Raw genomic sequence first — 24,889 nt, 5'->3', positions numbered from 1 at the left:
AGTATATCATTGCTTACATTCGCAAAAGTCTTTCTACATTTTGCTGTTCAAGGACATTGCTGTTGGTTACTGTTGAAAATCACTTAACTCCAGAAGAGCAGAATTTGCATGTCAGAATATGCTGATTATTAAATTTGTTGAGCAATATTGCAACAGCTTTGGAGATTGTAAATGACTTTTGACCTGTAGACTTCATGTAGCAGCACAAACAGAAGAAACCATTCAAGATTAGCAGGGGATGAAACAGGACACACTTCAAAACTGATGGTCAATGTGCACTAAATGCATGTGAACAGAAAATAACAGACCCAGAGCACCATTTTACTGCTGAATCCCTTCTTTAATCAGTCTCCATCACTCACACACACCGTGTGTTTGCACATGCTGCCCAGCAGGACGAGGATACAGTAGATATTCACATACACAGAGAACAAGCCATATCTTACATTGAAACGTTTCCAGTTGTAACATGTTTTTTTTCAAAAGTTCATGTTTGCAGATGAAGTAATCACATTCGACTCCAGTTTGTCCGTGGAATAAACAGTTCTGATGATGACCAAACGTTCCTCTCACGTCTGCAGACTGACATTACATCAGCGTTTTCATTCTCAACATCACTGAGACTCACTGAAGTAACACTGAAAAATGAGTCTCGGAGAATCACACAGATTTTTATCGCCGTCAGTGATGCAATGAGAATATCTAAGGAATCTTCTGGGTTCAATACAAGTTTTTAACCTTCGTCTAAAGTCATTTCATTCAACTTAAAGGAATAGTTCGCCCAAAAACGAATATTCTGTCATCATTTTCTGACCCCAATGTTGTTCTAAACCTGTCAGACTTTCATCTGTGAGCAAAACAAGATATTTATACAGTATTTAGCAAATGCTGGCGACAGAGCTTTTACTGATCCCAGATCATTCCATTAAGACAAGTCTCATAGATGATGGAGAAAGTCTTTTAAAATGAATAAAAATCAAGCCCTTTTTTATTGCAGCCTTAATGTCTCACATCGTTCTTAGAAAAATCATCTCTAGAGGTCTAAGAAATCATAATGATCACATAAAATTCAAAATTATGACATACTAAGTCATAAATATGAGATTAAAAGTCGCAATTATGACATAATCCCCCGGTTTCACAGACAAGGCTTAAGCTAGTCCTGGACTAAAATGCATGTTTGAGCTGTTTGAACTGAAAGTAACTTGCACTGACATATCTTAACATATGTCAGAGCCATTGTTTTGTCTCAAGATGCACACCAGTAATGAGTTTTTCCAGGGTACGTTTATAAAAGCTACTTAAATGTCCTAATTGAACTAAGGCCTAATCCTGGTTTAGGCTAAGCGCTGTCTCTGAAACTGGACCAAAAAGTTGAAATTATGACTCAAAGTTATGTGACATTCTAAGTCTAAATTAAAAGAAAAAAACTTAATTATGACAAAAAGTCAATAATCAGATAAAGTTGAAACTGGCAAAGTCACAAATATGGCAAGTTAAAATGATAACAAAAAAGAATTATAATTATGACTTTTTGTCAATTTCATAAAATGTAATTTATATGATGGTCAAAATGATGACAAGTCAATTATGTTTATGTCATATTTATATTAAAAAAGTCATTATTTTATTAATTTTTTTTTACTTTCGTCATAATCATGACATTTTATGTCATCACTTTGACTTTCAATTTAAATTTTTTGTTTAATAATTATGGCTTAGTATCTCATAATTTTGACTTTTTGTTGTAATTTGACTTGTGTCAATTTTGATATTTCATAATTCCTAAAACATTTTTTTTTTCTTGTGTGGTGGAAATTGGCTTCCATACAGTGTAGCTTATGCTGCATTCATTTCATGTCATAATAACCATAATTACGAGATGACAACCCTTGAAAGCTTTTAACCTCCTCAGACTGTGAATTATCTGTGTCCACGGCGACATTCAGAATGACAAAATGGATCCATGTGCGGCTTTGATGTTGATCACACCTTATTTATTCAACCAAATCCAAATGATTCAGTTTCTTTGGCTTCTGGTTATGTAAATGTGATCTACCTCCTCATGTAAATTAAGTTTCATGATAATCAATATTTTTCAGTGGTTCACTTAAAATGATTATTCTATATTTTATGCCTCTTATTAAGTTTAGCAGTCAATTTAATAGCTTTATTGACATGTTGCTTTTGTGTTAGCTGTGAAAGCGGCCTGAGAGAGGATGATATTAAACATTCTCCTGTCCTACAGAGATGATTTTTCCTTGAAGAGACATTTCCATTACCTTGATCAAGTGTTCGGTGTTTAGTAGAGAGACTAATCACATTTCTGAGAGAAACCAGGACAGGTTTTGTTTGGGACTCTTAAACGTTGACATCACACTGTAGAAATGCATAAGCAAAGGCCTCTATTTCCGGTATCACAATTAATACACTTCCAGATTTAATATGAAACACTCAGGATAAAAAATAAATACCATTCATAAACTACACAGAGCATGTTTTTCCAGTAATGTACAGCAGGTCAATACACATTAAATACAGCCACGTACGATTCGACTCTACAGTCTTTCATCAGGAAGATGACACAGTGAGCAGCTGCACAGTGATGGACGACAGCCGACGCACGTCTACAGCGCATGCATCCAAGCCTTATATAGTGAACGGACTAAATAAAACCTTTTCTGTATGTTAATCATCATTTCCTACCTTTTTATAACAGTTTTATCAGCATCTCCAGCCTGCAAAGTTTACAACTGCATCAAACTAGAAACCTTAAACTAGAGATGCATTATTAAAATTGACCAATACAGGCATCGTATCTTTAGAGCGAAAGATCTCTAGCACCTTTAGCATGTCTGAAAGATATTTTGGTTTATATTTTTCAGGCTTAAAAAAATGACTATGCATTAACTAACCCTCAAGGAAGTGCAACGTTCAGCAACAGTCTAAAGCAGCTGTTCTCAACTGCGGGTAAAATCGAAAATTTGGTCTGAAGAGCGGAAAATAACAAATAAAAACAACAGTCAAATGGGCCTAACTTTTAAAAGGAAGGAGAAATGCGTCATTTTGTCATTCGTCCAATCAAACTTTACAATATTTCAGCACAAATTCATCTGTCATTTGGTAGAAAAGTATCAAATTAGACTGAAAATAAGGAAATGCGACCCAGATGTGTACATTTCTGATATTATTTATGCAAAAATGTTTTCCTATTTAGCTTTGCATATATTTGAGTCTAAACAGTTCATGATAATATTAATTTATTAATATTCTTAACATTACAAGTTTAGAGCAGTTTAGAATGGTTTCTGAAGGGTCATGTGACACTGAAGACTGGAGTAATGATGCTGAAAATTCAGCTTTGCATCACAGGAATAAATGATGTTTAAAAATATTTTAAAGTAGAAAATGGTTATTTTAAATTGTAATAATATTTCAGAATATTACTGATTTTGCTGTATTTTTGATCAAATAAATGCAGCCTTGGTGAGCAGAAGAAACCATTTTAAACCATTTTGACTGTTAGTTTATAATATTATCTCAGCATTTAATTGATTTTTGTTTATTTTCGGGTCACCACATGATTTCTAATATAAAATCTGGATCCTAAAGCAAAAACCAGCTGAGAAGCACTGATGGTGGATGTGACGCCCTCCTAAAACGCCTGTTCAGACCTGACTAAAACTGGTTTACAATTCAAAATCTTTCAGACTTACAGCAATAATGATCAAGATACCACACAAACATTGGGATTATAAATATACACGTCTGAAACATCTGACATTCTTTGTGTTTTGTCCAGAGCTCATAATACACAGCAAATCCTGTAGTTTACGGTGTTAGTGGAGATTTCATGCATTTGCAGTCATTGTTTTTACCACTGGAGTCCATGTGCACATTAAACACACTCACACTAGCATGCAAACACATGCCGACAGATGCCAGATGACCTTGTCTGGGTTGCACTTGTACGAATAAACAATCGGGACCTTCAAACAGAAGTCAGACTGAAAAGCAAAAGAGCATGTTTGTTTTTTTGCGCTATCCTCGAACTACAAACACGTCGCAGGAACAAAGGTGTTTCAGCGAAGCGTGGCATTGTTTGTTTTTCTTCCGACAGCAGATTTTTATTGCATACTTGACCAGCGTTTGGACACCAAAAGTCCCAGCAGCCGATGTTTGAACACAAGTCAAGCCCGTCAGCTGAAAGTTCAACTCAGGAGGCACAATGTTTCCTCCAGTTGCACGTCCTTAAGGTGAAGTATCCCGGTATTCCCAGAATCCAGCCTCTCTAAAGGCCTGTTCACAACAACACGAGTGTTCGGCACAAATGATTTTCGCGTGCAATTTGTCTGTTCAGACCAGTGCTGAATGAAATGCAGATTCACTCAATGACAGTAGGTGGCACTTTTAGAAAAGCAGAAATATTTTTCTTCGCAGTGCGATGGCAAGCAAATGTTTGCTCGTTTATTGCATCACATTTTTGCGCCAAATATTAATCTCGCTGTGAACAGGCTCGTACTTTTTAGAATTGAACACATTCATGTTTTAGCACAAAAATCATGCATTTTCATCTCAAATCTTTAACTCTTTCCCCGCCAGCATTTTTGCTAATTTTCACAAAAATTTCATGGCCCCCAGAATATCTTGCTGTATGAATATCTGAACATGCAATATATATATATATAACGAGCCGCGACGGCGACACGTGATGAATCTATTTTAGAAACGGTTTATTTCTACGATGACGTCTTTGTCAACACAAAGAATGGCAATGATAGTCTCAGGTAATGTTAAATAACAGAAAATTCTGGGTTTTTGCGAGGAAAGAGCTAAAAGCATATGCCATGGAAAAGAGATTACCAAACCTCTCTGAAAAAAAACATTGCATTGGTCTGAACAGTCGCATTAACAGCTACACCGAATTTTCGCATCAAACATTCGTCTTGCTGTGAACAGCGCCTTAACTCGTAACTCCAGCAAGAGATGATGTTTGGGACTATAATCCATTTCCAGTTGCGTCCATGCATGAGCCGCGTTAGCAGTACAGTGACATCCGGCTGCGTCGCATGGCCTCGCTGATCAGGTACGCAGGACTGACCTCCGGTTCTTCCGTCATCACGACGATGTTCTGCCACTCTCCACACTGATTCGATTTCTTGATCGTGTCTACGACGCAAAGAGCGTACAAACAGTCCTCAAAAGTCGCGGCCATCGTGAGCGGCCGTCCGTCCCAAGTGCGCCGGTCGTCTTGGTCCTGAAACGCCTGCCGTACGGCTTGAACCATGCAGATGGTGCCGGTGAGGTAGGGAGACGGGATGTCCCGGAAAGCCTTGTCAGGGGAGGGACGCGTCCCCTACCTGGGTTTTGTCCTTGAGAAGAAGCTCCTGACCGCATTCGCCATCGTTCTTCTGCCCATACAGGTCCGTCCCGCAAACCCTCAACCTTCCAGCCGTTCCCACGACCACAACCTCCTGTCGAAACTCGCCGGGGACGTTAAAGTTGAGTGTAACCGTGCAGCAAGTGCCTCCTTCTAGCACCATCTGGAAGGTGCAAAAGTCGTCGCTGGTGATCTGACGGATTCCTCGGATGTGGTCGGTCTGCTTGACGAAGGTCTTGAGGAAGCCGTGCACCTTCGCCGCCCGCCGGCCGGTCAGAAAAGTGAGTAAATCGATGATGTAACTGCCCACCGAATGCAGTCCGCCGCCACCCATCAGGTCGTCGCAGCTCCAGTTGTACTTCTTCCCGAGGAGGCTGCCGCCGTGAACCTGCGCCTCGCAGACCAGGAGTTCGCCGGCGTAACCCTCCTCCAGCAGCTCCTTCATGCGGACGAAGGCTGGGAGGAAACGCAGCACGTTACCCATGATGCTGAGCAGCTTCGGGTAGTACTGGGCTGCAGACATCATGCGGAAGGCGTCCAGCGGAGTCGCCGTCCGGTCACATATTACATTTTTTCCAATACCTAGAAAAGGAAATGAGAGTGTTAGATGTGTAGATGATAACAAAACAAACTCACCTAAAATAAATTGGAGTAAAAAACAATTTCTGTCTTTCTGCTTCAAAATTTCATGTTTAATTCAGTGTTGTCATTTCTTTATAATCATTTACTAGCAATTTCTGAGTTAAAATAGTTTCAAAGTAATTTTTTTCAGTATAGATGAAAAGAGATGATTTTTTTTGTGGAACAATCACATTAATAAACAGCTCTAATTACATGTTTCCTTTCATTTCAGTACCTCTACATACCAGCAGATGGCAGCAGATTCCCAAATATATAATTTAATGTGATGCTGGTTTCAAAACAATGAGAGAGGTTTGTGTATTTGGATCATACTACGTGTCTACTATATTAATAAAAAAATACAACTTTTATTAACTACAGTTAATAATGAATACAAATAGATCAAAATTAATACAAAAAGTCTCTTCTGCTCACGAAGGCTGCATTTCATTTATCAAAAATACAGTAAAAAATTGAAATATTATTACAATTTAAAATAGCTGCTTTCTATTTGAATATATTGTAAAGTGTAATTTATTCCTGTGATCAAATCTGAATTTTCAGCATCATTACTCCAGTCTTCAGTGTCACATGATCCTTCAGAAATCATTCTAATATGATGATTTGCTGATGAAGAAACATTTCTGATTCTTATCAGTTGAAAAGAGTTGTGATTTTTTTTTTTCAAACAGTAATTCAAATGCATGCATTCTAGTCAATCAGAATCAAGTATACAGACAGACTATGATATAATATTAACTAATAAAAATGCATATTCTTAAAGCTGAGATAAATGAGAGCATCAGGTGTCCAGTTCAGAGACGTTACTAGTCCAGTGAAACAGTGAATCGCTGCGTACCGTCGTCGCTCCTGTAGAGTCCCATCTGATGAATGACATTTTCCTGAGACTTACTGCACAATAAGCTAGCAGGCTAATCTCACATTAGCTCCCAACGGCAGGACCCGAGTCAGAAAATTAATCCACTGACCCATTTCTAGACATCCAGTGTGTGAGAAGAGAAAATAAATCTATGTTGGTTCAACAGCAGACACGATTCAGTGAACATGAAATAAAAAACGGCTTTTTACTTGCTCAATATACGCTCCTGGGCTATGATATTCCTCAGATGAAAAAAAAATAGTGTCTTCATGATCTTCCATTAAAAAAATAACTTGCTCTGCCTCTGAAACGTCTTTCCCTTTCAGATGATGTCATCAGTCCCTCTTAATTTTTTAGCCCCTCCCCTCCAACCTGACTCAGTTCTGGTACATAAGAGAGAGAGAGAGAGAGAGAGAGAGAGAGAGAGAGAGAGAGAGAGAGAGAGAGAGAGAGAGAGAGAGAGAGATCATTAGTGTGAGGATACTAAGGCTTTGCAATTCCTTCCTCTCTAGGGATCAGACCAGCATTAATCCACATTGTACCTGCACAACACACGCACACAAACACTGCATCCTATGTCATTATCCTCTCAACACACAATTATGCATCTTCTAGCTTAGAAACCCAGCAACCAACCAGAATACCCTAGCAACCACATAGCATTGCCCTGGCAACCACTCAAAACACCCAAACATCTAGTTCACATCGACAAGCCAAATTTATTTATTATAGCACTTTTCATAACACACATCGTTTCAAAGCAGCTTTACGGAAAATCACGATGTTTATAATGTTTCATGCGTTACAGTTGCATTTAGCAGATTAGAGCTGTGCGACATGACACAAACCATCTGAAAATCAAAAGAGACACTGGTGAAAATAAAAGCTGTATACAGTATTTTAATATCTTATATATCTAAAAGCTTCAAAAATCTAAAAATGATGACGAATGGTCTCGTTTATGGATTGTGAAGGAGGAGAAAATCTGTGGGATTGTGGTTGATTCTTCAGTCATGAATAATACAGAGACTGAGACTTCAAAGCTCTGAACTGACACACATCAGCATCTCTGTTTCTACAGTCACAGCTTCATCAAAACGACACTATAAAGGTTCCTCATTGGCATCGATGGCTCCATGAAGAACTTTAAACATCCATGGAAATGGTTCTTCTATGGCTTCGCTGTGAAAACCCTGTTTTAGAACCTTTAATTTTAAGAGTGTAATGTTTTAATAGAATAACACCTCAATATTTGTGTAAAAATGTTCTTGTACTCGTGTGCGTGTGTGTGTATTATCATTTTATGCACCTTTGATGCCAATTTAATTAGACCCAAATGAAAACATGAAGGATAAAAAGCCTATTCTTAATAAATGTCTTGTTTGCAAGTTAAAATATCTAACAATTTACGTGAGAAGCAACACTGTTTAAGATGTTAAAGGGGACCTCTAAAGCCCCTTGTACAAGATGTAATATAAGTCTCTGGTGTCTCCAGAATGTGTCTGTGAAGTTTCAGCTCAAAATCCCCCACAGATCATTTATTATAGCTTGTCAAATTTGCCCCTATTTGGGTGTGAGCAAAAACACGCCGTTTTTGTGTGTGTCCCTTTAAATGCAAATGAGCTCCACTTTCCAGAAGAGGGCGGAGCTTTAACAGCTCACGCTTCGGTCGCTCAACAACAACAAAGCTGGAGAATCTCACGCAGCCAAAATGAGGATTGTCAGTAACGGTGTTCAGCCTTACATTGTTCAAACCGGAGTCGACACTGATGGAGAGACTCAGGAAGAAGTTACAACTTTTAGATGTTTCTGAATGGTTAGTGGATGAATTTATGTAGTTGCTGTGGAGTTGATTCAACTCATCCACTAGCATGTGCCGTCATGTTAATCTTTTTTCGTTGAATTGACCCTCGTTTGTGAAGCAGTCCGGCATAAAATGACAGCATCAACAACACTCTACTACAACAACTCTTCCTCTTCTCTAAAGCAGCCCAACATGGCTTCACCCCTTTGTTGTGTGTTCTCAGGGGCGGGGTTTATGTAAATTTTAGGGTTAGTGATGTCACCAACCTGGGAAGAAGCTCGTTGTAGTTCCTACCAGCCGTTTGTTGTAGTTCTTAAACAGCGAATTCTCTAAAAGAAAATATCTCCCTTTGCATTGAACTTTGAGTGTCGTAACTTTGCAGATGTTGTTTATGCTCAAACAGCAACATTACACACAAACTAAAGTTAAAAAAGTGAAATCATTATCAACCACCCCTTTAAGACTCATAGATTGTGTTGAAGTGTATTTGTTCTTGCTGCACAGGCAGATTTTGCACTAATTTTTAACTTTACACTTAAAACATGAAAAGATCTGCCAGTGCAGCAAGACAAAATACAAGACCATCGATGAAAACAAATCTTACGCAGTGTTGCTTCTCAAGTAAAATTGTCTTGTTTTAATGATTTAACTGGAAAACAAGTCAAAAAAGACTAATTAAAAACATACTAAGAAGATATTTTTTGCAGTGCAGTCAATAAAAAACCTCCAGAAATGATGAGAAATTCAGACATGACTCTAAAACAGTATAATATATTTGCTTCACATTGAATATGGCATCAAATTTTGACTGGTAAGAATAAAATCTCTTATAATTATTCCAGCTGCATTATTTTCAATATTCTAGTTAGTGGATGTGCTTTAGTAATGTACAGATCAACTATTAATTTCTGAATAACTAAGAAAATAAATCGAAAGGCAAGATCTTTGTAATTTTTTGGATGTGTTGAAGCTGCTTTGCCTCATTGTTGAGTTCATAAACGCTCTTTTCCAGGCGCTGAGTTTAATTGGTGCGTTAGAGAGCAGAGGAGAGGAGATAATTACACTTCCATCATCCTAATGGAGATTTCTCACTGAGAGAGAGAGAGAGATGTTAAAAGGTGAAGCAAAAAACTGCACTACACAACAACTAATGATGAAACTCAAAGCAGCCGCTACGGGAAGCACAGAGAGAGGAACTGATGTCCGACAGCAATTAAGAGCAGACACAAACCGAGAGGTGAGAAGATGAGTGGAGCGGTTGGCTTTATTTTTATCTGTACACACAAAAACCCCCAGAGACAGACGATTTGTTCAGGTTTAGAGTCACAATTGACCCGGTTTACTGTCTTAAATGCATGTTCCTGGTCTCGCTGTGAATAATTCATCAGCGCACATTGTTGTCAAGGAAAACAAAAGTCTGTCTTCAAAATGTTTCATCAGATTGCTTCCGTTTTGGCTGACGTCATTTCGTACTCCTTGAATATTCTCTTTCACTCTGAAATATGACACAATATGAAAGTAAAATGGGTTATGAATGTCAAAGGATTCATATTTTCCAACAGTATGTTCAGGTTTACTGTATCAAATCTATTCTGTACGCTGTATTTAGTTCAGGGTTCAACAATAAAGAGATTTTCTGCTGGCCCGGTTTACTTGCCTTATCAACAGTTTCACTGGTCCAAACACAAACACACACACACATCTGACCCATTACCTCAGGGTCTAAAAAACATCCAAACTCAGAGAAGCAAGCGAGTAAAACAGGTCTGGCTATGTGTGCTGGAAACAGATTCCTCCAACGGCCTGATCTCACGTTTCCACTCCGTCTGAAGCGATGAATGGAGAGATAATATGTGTGTGTGTGTGAGAGAGTGTGTGTGAGTGTGTGATAGGATACAGCTGCATCTTTATGGCAGAGATCCGAGTGACCTCACACTCACATCAATCACAGCGAGAGGCTCGACGCTCCAGCACACAATATTCAAATACAGTCTCGGTCCGTGAACACAGACACAGACATGACAAACACACGCAGACATATTCACCTATTACTAAATATTACATCCATTGATAATTCATGTGTTTATACCCTCCAAATGTATCTAAATGTTTTTGTTAATTGAAATAAAATCTAAACATTAGATGAAAAATGTAAAACATTTTTTAGAAATGTTGCCATGACGGAAATAAATAAGAATTTAATAAAGTGCTAAAATTATTAAAACTAAAATTGAAATAAAAATAGAGCTAAATAGAATAAAACTAATAAAAAAATGACAAAAGCACATAATAAAATTACTAAACTAAAATTAAAAAGAAAAATATAAAAATAAAAGCTAGTTAAAAACATGAATAAATAGAATAATAATATATAAATAATAAATAATAATTTACTGATGTAAATTAAGGCACACTGTTTTCTCACTGTTTTTCACAAAATAAACATATTTAACATGTAAAATGCCACACTAATTTCTTCAATAACATTTCTTAATGATGATATATCATAAATATATGACACAAATATATCACTGAATCAGAGATTTGATTCACTGAAACAGACAGTTCGAACTGATTCACAGAAATGAATCAAACTTCCCAACTGATAGATATATAGATAGACAGATAGAACGATAGATAGTAAGAACGATAGAACGATATATAGATAGATAGAACGATAGAACAATAGATAGATAGATAGATAGATAGAAAGAACGATAGAATGATAGATAAATAGATAGTAAGAACGATAGATAGAACGATAGATAATAAGAACGATAGAACGATATATAGATAGATAGATAGAACGATAGAACAATAGAGTAGATAGTAAGAACGATACATAGGTAGATAGATAGATAGATAGTAAGAACGATAGATAAATGAACGATAGAATGATAGATAGATAGATAGATAGATAGATAGATAGATAGATAGAACAATAGATAGTAATAACGATAGAAAGACAGAACTATAGAACAATAGATAGAACGAACGAACGATAGACAGACAGACAGACAGACAGATAGATAGATAGATAGAATGAACAATAGAATGATAGATATATAGATAGATAGATAGATAGTAAGAACGATAGACAGAACGAACGATAGAACGATAGATAGATGATTGATAGATAGATAGACAGACAGATAGATAGATAGATAGATAGATAGATAGATAGTAAGAACGATAGATAGAATGAACGATAGAATGAACGTAGATAGTAGATAGATAGATAGATAGATAGATAGATAGAATGACGTAGATAAGAATGATAGATAGAACGATAGATAGAATGATAGATAGATAGACAGATAGATAGATAGATAGAACAATAGATAGATAGTTAGAACGATATATAGATAGTAAGAATGATAGAACAATAGTTAGAATGATAGAACAATAGAATGATAGATAGATAGTAAGAATGATAGAACAATAGATAGATAGTAAGAACGATAGAACGATAGAACGATAGAACGATAGATAGATAGATAGATGATAGATAGATAGATAGTAAGAATGATAGAACAATAGATCGATAGAACGATAGATAGAACGATAGATAGATAGATAGATAGATAGATAGATAGATAGATAGATAGATAGAACGATAGATAGAACGATAGATAGATAGATAGAGGCCAAATCTAATACAAACTGATCTCTAGTTCATTACTCATAACAGCAGAGAGACAGGACGCCACATCTATAACACACACGCGTGTCCCGTTTATTAATGCCTCACAATAGGTTTGATATGTCGTGTGTTCACCTGTGACAGACTGACACGATCTTTAAGATACAGACGTGGATGAGACTGAGAACATAAACACACTCCGACTGTAAGAGCATCAAATCACGACTGCAGCACAGAGAAAGACTTCTGACGGAGAGCCAGAGGCCATTTCAGGTGTTGAATTACAAATCCTGTGAGAGTCTAGGCCAGAACACACACACACACACACACACACACACACACACAACATCCTCTAACGTTCACTCACGAGTGCTCACAAACACTGATACATCTTAAACAGCAAAGAGAAAATACTGATTATCGTCATACAGATGCAAGAATACGTGTTTGTGCTCTGGTCTGTTTTTATAGTCAACATGAAATCAAAAACCACAATAACTGCAAACTCACATTCCCTTCTGAGTCCATGTGGACATCATCACATCAGGACCTGATCAATAAAAACCAAGGCAAATCCTACATTTCGAACATCCTTAATCAGAAACACATAGTAAAATGGGTTGCAAACTGCGCTTCATGTTGAACAGTAAGGTACTGTATACTGCAAATACTGTCACTTGTTGTGTGTCATATCTGAATAACATCTCAGTATACACTGAAAACACATTTCACTCAGAAATAGCTAGTAAATTTTCAAATACTTACAAAAGAAACAGCAAGTTGAAGTAGAAAGACTGAAATGGTATTTTCTAGAATAAAACAAACTCCAATAATCTTATTTACAACTCTGAAAAATATGTTTTTACAGTGTAGCACAGGGAAATTACAACCTGGAAATAAAACTGGTTACTCTTGCTTCACAATCCAAATAGTGGTAAAACAAACAACATGATTTACTAAAGGCCAGGCCTATAGGCATTTAGTTTAAAAGTTTATCTTATCAAACTTTGTTTCCTTAAATGTGCATGTATTTGAATTAGTTTGAATTTTACTTCATTACATTTAAATTCAAATTGCAAATCTGCATCCTGTTTGCCACATCAATTCAAATTCAGGAACTGAATCACAATTTAAAAGGCTTCTCAATTCAGTTCTGAATGGCACACAACCCGCTTTATATGCAGAAATATTTCCATTTATGCACTTGGCAGATGCTTTTATCCAAACCAGCTTCCACTGCATTGAAGGAATAGCCTTCATCAGTGTGCTATTATGCTATTGTGAACATGCTCTCCATCTACTTCCATCCGCCAAGGACAGAAAACCAGGAAGTTGCATAAAATGACTTGCCATCTGACGCTCTCAGCTGCACTTTTCACCAAACAAACACTGCTGCGTCCCGCTGTCCTGTCTCATGAAGAGTGTCGGACCCGTCACATACAGGAACTAAGAATTTTACAGTTTGGTACATGTGGGTTCATCGCAGCAAAACAATGAGCTGGTTGTTTCAGGTGATCATGTGACTGATGAATCAAGAGCTGTTTTGGCTTTTAAAAAGCTTGTGAAACATCATCTGATCATCTGCTGCTGCATTCGTGTCTTTGATTCATGAATTAACAGTTTCAGAACTGTTTAATGACATTAAAAGTCCAAAACATGTGCAAAAGCTGTGTTTTGTTGGAAATATAATGTGTAAATATAATTGTAAAAATATATAATAAAAATCCAAAATATATATGAAAATTATTATTTATAAAAATGTGTTATTTATAATAAATAAATAAATGTATGACAAATAAATAAATGCATAGTAAATAAAATATATAAATATACATAATATAAATATGATATAATATGAAATGATTATAATGATTATATGATTATATTATTCTCTCTATATATACTGTATGTATATTAATATTAAATATAAATTATTCATATGATTAATGATAAAAATGTATTAATTTTTAAAAGTAAATGTGACAAATATAAAAATATATATGAAATGGTAATTAAATATAATAAATAAATAATTGTATTTAAATAAATAAAATTCTCTCTCTATATACTGTATGTATATTAATATTATATATATATATATATATATATATATGTATGTATATAAATATTAAATATGTATAATATATATATATATATATATGATTAATGATAAAAACGTATTTTTTTTAAATAAATGTGACGTATATATATATATAAATAAATAAATATGAAATGATAATTATATATGTGTATATATATATATATATAAATAATAAATATATACATATATAAATATATAAATAAATTTATTTAAATAAATAAAATTCTCTCTCTCTCTCTCTATATATATATTGTATGTATATTAATATTAAATAAATATTATATATATATATATATATATATATATATATTTATATATATATATGATTAATGATAAAAATGTACATTGTGACAAATGTATATATACATATATATATATATATATATATATATATATATATATAAAATGATAATTATATATAATACAAAAAAATAATTGTATTTATTAATATATATATATATATATAAATATATATATATATATATATATATATATATATATATATATATATATATATATAATATTAGAATAATTTATTATAATAACCAAATTAAATTCACAACAAATAAATAAATAAATATAAAAATAGATATTATTAAAACATATGTAGTATATTATATTACACCAGTAATATTTAATAAATGTAATAGTCCAGGACTAAAGTGTTGCAAAGGCTGTTGTACAAGTGTTTCTAACTGTGTGTTATTGAGTCACGATAAATACTGACCAGAAAACAAGACACAAGTCACAGTGAGAAAGAGAAAGAAGACATTCCAGCCAGTTAGTTGGATGAATAGATGAGCCACAAACACACGCTGATAAACAAGAGTTTTCTGCTGACTGAAGCCAACATTAGCATTAGCATGTGAATGTGCTGTGATGGATGAGTCTGTCTCCAACACTGCAGCAATGTTTGTTCTGTGGATTCAGAGTCTTACACCAAACCAGCCGTACAAACTCCCGACACAACAACGTTCCTTTCTAAATTTGATCTCAACTGGAAGACTGTTTCTTGGGACAGTCATGATGCTAAAAAGAGGGACATTTTTGAGTCGACAAATGAAACAGCAAAAATAATGACTGTTTTCAAACAGGTTTTTCTGTTGGCAGAGCAAAATTTAACAGAAAAGCTGAACTTATTGTGCTGGAAATGTCAGTAACCCAAAGGTTTGGAGTTATTAGGAATGTTTTTGAAAGCTCTTCTGCTCACCAAGGCTACATTTACTTGATTAAAAATACAGTAAAATTGTGAAAAATTATTACAATTTAATATAACTGTTTTTTATTTGAATATCTTTTAAAATGGATTTTATTCCTGTGATGCAAAGCTGAATTTACTCCATTCTTCAGTGTCACATGATCCTTCAGAAATCATTCTAATATGATGATTTGCAGCAAAATGGGGATTTTAAAATCCTAATTATTCCAAATTTGTATATCTACACGTCTATATGTAGTCTCAGTGCAGACAAAAAGCGGTGAACTAGCAAGTCAACACCACATATAATTGCAAAATAGGATATAATACCTTCTAAAACATGATGTTTGTTGTTGCTGTGCTGTCATAAACTGCCTCCTCTTTCTCCTCCGCAGACGGAAAACTAAAGACATTGATCTGCAGTCGAAGTGCACCGAATGCTCCTCTCAGTCTCTATGGGCCAGTTAACCACAGCCTCACCTTCATCTTATTAAACCACACACAAAGTGCATTAAATCGACATGCTTACTGCAATAAAACATCAGCCAGACTTACAAAGGAGCCGTGCAGATTGCATTCATAAATCACTGGAGTGACACATAAATGTATTGTTATTCTAGACGTCCTTGTATTTCTTTTTCATGCAAATGCACGGACGCACAATTAGCCATCTCTAATTAATCTGTCGAAACAATTACAGGACATTCAGCGGGAATGAAAATGTTTGTTGTTGCCTCATGTTCTGGAGATAATAACTGAAGAACACGTCGCTGGCACGTGTACAGTGTCCGTCTGCGGACATAATGGCATCGCTGCGTCCCAGTGGACGGTTATTTGACTCCGTCATCTCTCGTCATGATGTAGTGCGCCTCGCTCTATTGTGTCTGGGTGAATTCCTCGTCATTGTGATTTTCTAAGCCAAACGCCTCAAGCTAATAAAGCGGGAAGGCAGGGTCCCCAGGCTCAGAGCCGAGAGAGGCATTCCCTTTCAGGACACGCTCCGTCACCCCTGTCCTGTCTGTGGAATCCAACGGACAAATGTGCATCATGTTTGGTTTGGTTTAGTTTATTTTGCACAAATATAAAATATAGATAAAACAAATAAATAATCATATATGTATGTATGTGTGTGTGTGTGTGTGTGTGTGTGTGTGTGTGTATATATATTATATATCATATTTGTTGTGCATTTTGGCATTTTTATTAGTAAAAAAAAATACATATATATAATATATAAAATTAAACATATATATAGATATATAGATATATAGACACACACACACACACACACACATATATATATATATATATATATATATATATAATACATATAAATATGAATATATGTGTATAATTATATATACATATATATAATTATACACATATTTCTTGTATATTTATATATATTTAAAAAATATATAAAAATATATTTAATATATATAATAATTTCAAATTATAATACAATTTATAACAATTCTACAAATTAATAAATAAAATAATTATAAACATTTTATATAAAATAATCTAAAAAATTATATAATTAATGATTATAATTTATGACAATTTTAATAAATAAAATGTTATTAAAATAAAATGTTTTGCAAATAAATAATAAAAATATGTGTAATAAAAATGTATATATATATATATATATATATATATATATATATATATACACACGTATATTTAATAAAAATGTAGTAAATAAGTAAAGTAAAAAATATAAATGCTATATATATATATATATTATTATATATATAAATAATTATATACATATATTTTTGTATATTTAAATATATTTAAAATAGATATAAATATATAAAACATTAAAATATTTCATATATATAATAATTTAGAATTATATTATAATTTATAATAATTCTACATATTTATAAATAAAATAATTATATACATTTTATAAAAAATAATATTAAAAATATATAAAAATATATATAATTAATGATAACAATTTTAATAAATAAAATAAATATTTTTTTTGCAAATATATATATATATATAAAATGTACGATAGATATTTATGATACAAAAATAAATAAATAAAAAATAAATATACACAAACAATTTATGTAAAAATAAATATATTATTATATAAATATATATATAATTTGGAATAATGTGCACAAATGAATTGTTCACAATAACACTAGGGGTTAGCTGCATAAACATAAACATTATGTTAAGATTGTGTCTTAAGAAGTAATCTGACAAACTAGCAGTTAGTTAGAGGTACTCAGTCTTACCTTTCGGTATCAAATTAGACCAATCTATGTTTTTATGTAACTAACATAAAGTTTTGAACAGTCTTGAAGAAAAATATTTGATGATTAACTTTTGCAGTTTATGCAACCGGCCACAGGAATGTAAACAGGGTCAACTGTGATTTGATGGTTCGCACTGAAAGATCTGCACGTTGGATCTTGTGTTTATGAGGCACAGAACCCGCGGCTCATGAATGGATCAGTCATGATGACTCCGCCCTGAATTCCTCCCTGGAATCCTAATCTCATTTCTTCCTGATATGATGATGACACAGCAGACTAAAGGACTGCAAGAGCTATGAATATCTGGATTATCTGATCCTGTGGAGATGCGTTATGACATGCACATTCATGGAAAAGTATCATTCCATTATTCTTTGATTCACGAATCAACAATAGCACTCCAGTGTCTGATTGTAATGTCTGTAATTGTTTTTAAGCAAAAGGGTAAAAGGCTGTGTTATATAGTAAATATATTCAGACTTCCAGAAGGTTTTTACCATCTTTAAATCCCACAGATTTGCACTAAAGGAGCATATCTACAATACTATAGAAATGAGAACATCAGTTTTACTAAACAGCCTGTAAACAACCACCCAGAACACCCTAACAACCGCCTAACAACGTCATTAAACACTCAGTATGAGCAAACACCGCTCTTCAGAAAATTTAAAGTGACTCTAAATCCAAAAACATCCAGTCAGTCAAACGAACAATTCTGAGTCAAATACGAGATGCATGTGATGGTGCACTGAAATGCATGTTTGTTATTATAGTAAAGATACTATATACTGTATATTAAAGGAAAATTCTGTCATTATTTACTCAAGCTCATGCTCTGAAGGATGTGCTGGTCTTTATTTTCTTTATTTTTTTAACGAACAGGGACATACTGGTTTAACCAGGATCTGACTCAAAAGTATGATTCACTGATTGATTCACTGAATGATTCACTCGTATGAACATGTAAAGGAGAGCCTAATCTTTTTAGTGAATAACAACTTCAATTTTACTCTTTTAACAACTTATATTTCTTCACGTAAATCTATCATGTAACTTTGGAGGAATTGGAATATGCATTATAAGTCATTTGCTTGGTATTTTCATTTTCAAATAACACCTTTAAACATTATTTAACCGCTAGACACAAAGCCAGTTTAATATTACATTGCTTTAGTGTTTCTAGTGTTATCAGTTCTTCAAAAGAGTTTATCTGTCACACTGTACATTTGACTAACACGTCTGTTTTCGTCGTATGCAAAGCCAAATGTTTGCATAGTTCAGCTGAAATGGCACTTTATCACATGCTAAAAACTTTTTTTAGCATGTGGAGGTCAAAGGTCACTGCGGGCAGCCTGAGTATGTTGTCATTTGATTGGCAGGTCTATTTCGGTTTTGTTCTCATTGTTTTCTTTCTCTTTTCTCGGAGCTGCTGAGACTGTAGGAGTCAAACCTTCATTACTGAACTTAATTGCAAAGCGCTTCAGCACTGAAATTGTCGGGAGTGAGCCTTTTGGCTAAATCAACCAGAAGGTTTTTCTTCCAGGTCTTACTATATTTGGTGCAAAACCAGACAGTATATTTTAGACATGTCTGGAAAGTTTGTACAAATGTGATATCTCATTCAGACTATGCTACTCATACTAGTTTCGCTGGCAAACATAGACACTCTTTTACATAAAATTGCAATGTGAATCAGTATTTATTTCTGAGATGATGCTGAATAAAACCTGGAACATGTAAATGCATGTAAATGAGGTCATGTGACCACAAAGTAGCGTAGTATTGGAACGTTTGGCTTTGTTTGGAATGGAATACTAGATACTAACTGAATACTGTGCGTTATTTAGTAAGTATCAAGCTAGTATTCCATTCCAAAACTTTCTAAATATTTAAAAAATAGAATGTGAAACAATGTTGTTGTCACATGACCTCATTTACATGCGGAACTTCATATACTGTGCCTAGTATACATGCTGCATGCTGTTATAGTGCAAGAAAGAGGGGCATAAAGGGACATTTAGTCATAAAATGACTAAAAATCATAAAAAAAATTAAATTAAATTAAATAATTCATGAAAAATCATAAAATTAAATTAAATAATTCATAAAAATTAAAAATAATAATATAATAAAATAAAAAAAATCATTAAATTAAATTAAAATTCATAATTCATAAAATAAAATAAAATAAAAATAGTCTTTTTCAATTTTTGCTTAACTTCCATAAAAGGGAGTGCAGTGAAAAGGAAGGATGTTATCAGACATTGTGGTTTGACCTTCTTGCCTTATTAAGTCAATGACAGCATCCTGAAAGTCTGCACTTCACATTACCGCCGTTGCCCCTGAACACTTCCTGTTTCTCATTTCCTGTGACATCACACCATGTTACCAGGATGGTAGAGCAACTTTTAACCATGTAAAGGTAGCAGAAGTCCACCCACACGCAGACCCTTCTCCAGGCTCTGAGGACAGGATGTAGTCACAAACCACAGGAAGTGAGAGTGCACGTGGCTTCTCTACACATGAACCTGGCATCTTGTGCTTTCAATGACTTTACAAAGACTGTTTTACCATGTATTTATGTGTTTTTACACTGACTAGATTATTGTGTCAACATCAGTGTTATGTTAGCATCACTGAGACACTGTTAGTTTTATTAATAGTTTGAGTTCATTTTTATTTTTTATAATTTCTGTTTTCAATTTAATTTTAGTTGAAGTTTTAGTATATGTGTTGTATGTTTTTGGCATTTTTATTAATTTAATTTAATGTTATTATTTTATTTTATTTTATTTTATTTTATTTTAACCCAAATTTCATGCTTTCCATCTTAATTTTTCTGGATTCTATTTTAATGGTTTAATTAAATTTCAATAACAAAAAAAAGATGTCTAATCAATTGAATGCATAAAATGTAACAATTTAATAATTTATTTCAATTTTTTTTTTTACAATACTAGGGCCCTATGAAATGTTTTTTTCAGAAATTCTGTGAAATTCTGTTCTGTTTATTTATGATTAAATACAAAATACAAATTTATTATGAAAAGTTTTCAATAAGTCTAGTTAAAGTTTTTGTAATTTTGTTGTTTGTTTTGGTATTTTATTTTGTTTTATATATATATATATATATATATATACACATATCATTATAAACTAGTTTCAGTTATTTTTTAAACTAGATGAAAATGAGAAATGTTGCCTTGGCTGAAATAAAATTAAAGTTAAAAAAATATATATATATTTTATTTTAATTTATTTCAGTTAATGTTTATTTAATTTAAAGTAACAGAATTTTTTAATGTAACAGATTTTTAATTTATATAAAAAAAAAAAAGTAATTTATTTGAGCCATTAAAATGTAATCCAGAAAAAAAAAAGGGGAAAAAAATGGAATTTGGGGGGGAAAAAAATTCAAAGTGCCCTAAAAAAATTAATTTCTGATAAACTTTTTAAAAATTATTGTTAAATTTTATATGTTTTTGGATTTCAAGTAATTAGACATGCTTTCTGATTGCTAAAATTTAATTAAAGAATTAATGTTTTCAATGGTTTTAGTTTGACCTCACGTGAATATGGAGACACAGACAGACATGTGGATCATGATTAACATTCAGTCTGAACTAAATAAAAGTCAAAGTTCCTATTTTGCATGATAACATTTCCAGAGACAAGAATGTAAATATTTCTGTTGATGATCAAACACCTGAAAAACAAATGCTAGTGTAAAATAACATCATAATCGTCCAGCATTTGCTACAAACAATCGATTTTTACTAACAATCAAACATCTGCAAAGTTTAAGGTAGAATTACCATTGTGTTCCCTTATAAAACATCTTCCGAGTGCCAGGCAATGGAGATATCAAGTAAGAATATAAACACACTTCACCTCGTCAAAAAAAGGCGAAAAAGACTTTATTTACTGTGTGTCACGAGCTCAAACGCATTAAGCACAGACGTGTCAACACTACTGCAGTGGAGAAATGAACATCAGTGTGAGTTTAGTCATGCTTATAGAGACGGATAAACAGCGTATGAAGAGCGAGAGGCTCGCGCAGACGGTCTCGTCCGTCCACACATATGCTCAGGAATGCTCACTTGTCAGGGCTCAGAGAAAGCAGGCTGAAAGAGCCTCGCCGAGCGATTCATCTGAGCGAACAAAGAGAATTTCACAGGACTCAGAGAGCGTTTCTCTCGCAGTCACTCTCCCAGCAGACATTAGCATGTAAATGGTGGTCCAGAAGGCTTAAGGTGGCGGGCCGGGGGACTCCCGAAACAAGTGGCGGTATTCAGCGGAAGCATGGGAACGGGGCCGCCGCGCCGGAGTCTCCGGGGACTCGCTGACCGTATAGACCATACGCACATGAGGTCTTGCTGTGAAGGACTGAAAGGCCTCATTAAGGTGTTCAGTAATTTGAGATTTATCGTATCATAATACACACAGAAACTCAAAGCTCTTCACAACAACATGTCAAAATAAAAGTTTGGTTTAACTTGAAGAAATTGTGACAGAAATATATTACTATTGTATAGTAGAATGTACTTATTAAATATGAACTCTTCGATGTTCGAAATTTTAACAGTAAACCTTTTTTGTGCAGCAAAAAAATAAAGGGAACTGTCGCATTTTCATTTGATTACATTTTAAAAAATGTATGACATTTTTCATGTTTTATGCCTTCATTTGATAATAAACTGGTATTAAAACATTAATCCAGAAAAACATACAGATTTTCTGAAAAAATAAAATGTCATAGGGCTCAATTATTGTAAAAATGTTAATAAATTATTAAATTGCTAAAGTTTTATGAAGTCATTTGATTAGACATGCTATTCAATTAATTAAAACGGAATCCAGAAAATTTAAAACAAAATGGAATTTGGAAAAAATAAATAAATTTCATAGGGCCCTAAAAAGTAATTTATTAAACTTTTAAGAAATTGTATAAAAAAAAAAAAAAAAAAAAAAAGTTTATTGATTTTAATTAATTAGACATGCTTTTTGATTGTTCACATGTATTTGAATCATTAAAATGTAATCCAGAAAAATCAAAATGGAATCCAGAAAAATTTAAATGGAAAAAATAGAATTTGGGAAAAATGTATTAATTTCATATAGTGCTCTAAATTTTAATGTGTTCAACTTTTAATAAATTGTTGTAAATTGTGTAAGATGATTTTAATTAAATTAGACATGATTTTAAAATTTATTAGAACCATTACAACGAAAACCAGAAAAAAAAAAAAGAAAAAAAAAAAAAAAATAGAATTTGAGAAAAATAAAATGTATTTCATAGTGCCCTAAAAAAATACTTTTAAACTTTTAATACATTGTTGTTATTGATTTTAATTAATTAGACATGCTTTTTGATTGTTCAAATTTATTTGAACCATTAAAACATCTAGAAAAATTCAAATGGAAAAAACAGAATTTGGGAAAAATAAAAAAGAATTTCATAATGTCCTAAAATTTAATCTGTTAAACTTTTAATAAATTGTTGTTAAATTGTAAAAGTTTCTTGATTTTAATTAATTAGACATGCTTTTAAAATTTATTTTAACTCAACAACAGAAAAACTAAAATGGAAAAAATTAAATTAGGGAAAAATAAATGAATTTCAAAATTACTTATTGTTAAACGTTTAATAAATTGATGTTAAACTGCATAAGATTACAATTAATTAGACATGTTTTGATTGCTAAAATGTAAATTTAACCATTAAAATGTAATCTAGAAAAATTAAAATGGAAAAAACGGAATTTGGGGAAAAAAACTGTGCTGTTAAATCGATTAATCACGATTAATCGCATCTAACATAAACGTTTGTTTACATAATATATGTGTGTGTATATATTATTACATTTATGTATAAATATGTCTTTATATATACACATATATTATGTAAACAAACTTTTATGTTAGATGCGATTAATCGTGATTAATCGATTTGACAGCACTAGAAAAAATAAAATGGAATATGGGGAAGAAAAATACAGGAATGTAACAGGGCCCTACATACACACTGCTGCCACATCCTTAGCCTTTTGGACAGTATAATGAGTCCCGTACTGTACTTCATCAGAGACTCACTCAGGATCTCGTCTATTCTTAGCCGCTCCCTCCAGTTCATGAAGATGAGCAAGCGTCTGTTTGAGCCGGTGGACTGCAGCCAGTCTGCCATCCGATACTCCGCAGGACCGCCGGCTCACCGGCTGACCCACACACACAATCACATCAGACGCGGCAAATCACAACTAAAGGACACACTGACCGCGCCAGTATCATCTGCTCCATCAGTCAGTTTCCACAGCGCCTCTTTAATCCCAACAACAACAACACGACACTTTCCTGAGCTTGAGCTTGTGACTATATTATAAACTAGTGATGTCTGCCAGTGCAGAACTCACCGCCAGATGTTGACGTGTTTGTTGTTGTTTGTAACATGCACAATCCGTTCAAAAGTTGTCCAATGTCACGTTTAATCCTCAAAGACCAAACCTTTGGGACTTTTATGGAAAGATGTATTTCTGATGCTGCACTGATCGAAAGAACAAGACTATACAACATTACAAAACGAACTGCACGTCTATCCCTCACAGCCTCATTTTCATTCATGTCAGATTATAAATAATAACCCCTTAGCAAGCAATAATAAAGGCCTAAAGGGAATACATATTGTCGAATGTGAGACTCAGGACAGATAGTGACTGTAGAGACGATAATGGATTCTGAGACGCTGTTTCTTTAAACCACACAGTGACAGGGACAGCAGGGACACGCACTGGAAATGCTAATGTATTCCACTGGAGTCGAGTGGCAAATCACCGCTAGAGCTCCACTTTCATAATCCGCCGCTCGTGAAATGCTAAGCGCCAGAAGAGGCCCTGAAAATCAGAGGACCTGATGGAGGACAGCGCTGCCACATTATTCAGCAGCCAAAATGGAGGACGATTATAAACACAACTCAGACTTGCAAT

At 33.7% G+C, this 24,889-nt stretch overlaps 1 protein-coding gene across 1 annotated transcript in view; it reads right to left on the bottom strand.

The window, feature by feature from the left end:
- Window positions 1–319: 319 nt before the first annotated feature.
- gfod1 (glucose-fructose oxidoreductase domain containing 1) overlaps window positions 320–24,889 on the bottom strand; it is a 31,447-nt gene continuing 6,877 nt past the window's right edge. Inside the window, 2 exon segments of the mRNA XM_051882049.1 lie at window positions 320–5,341; window positions 5,343–5,962. Coding sequence (XP_051738009.1) covers window positions 5,039–5,341; window positions 5,343–5,962 — 923 coding nt within the window. The 3' untranslated portion in view covers window positions 320–5,038.

The sequence above is a fragment of the Ctenopharyngodon idella genome, chromosome 23 (genome assembly GCF_019924925.1).
Source record: "Ctenopharyngodon idella isolate HZGC_01 chromosome 23, HZGC01, whole genome shotgun sequence".
Lineage (NCBI taxonomy): Eukaryota > Metazoa > Chordata > Actinopteri > Cypriniformes > Xenocyprididae > Ctenopharyngodon > Ctenopharyngodon idella.
Note: the sequence above shows the minus strand (reverse complement) of the source record. Positions and strands in the feature narration are given on the sequence as shown.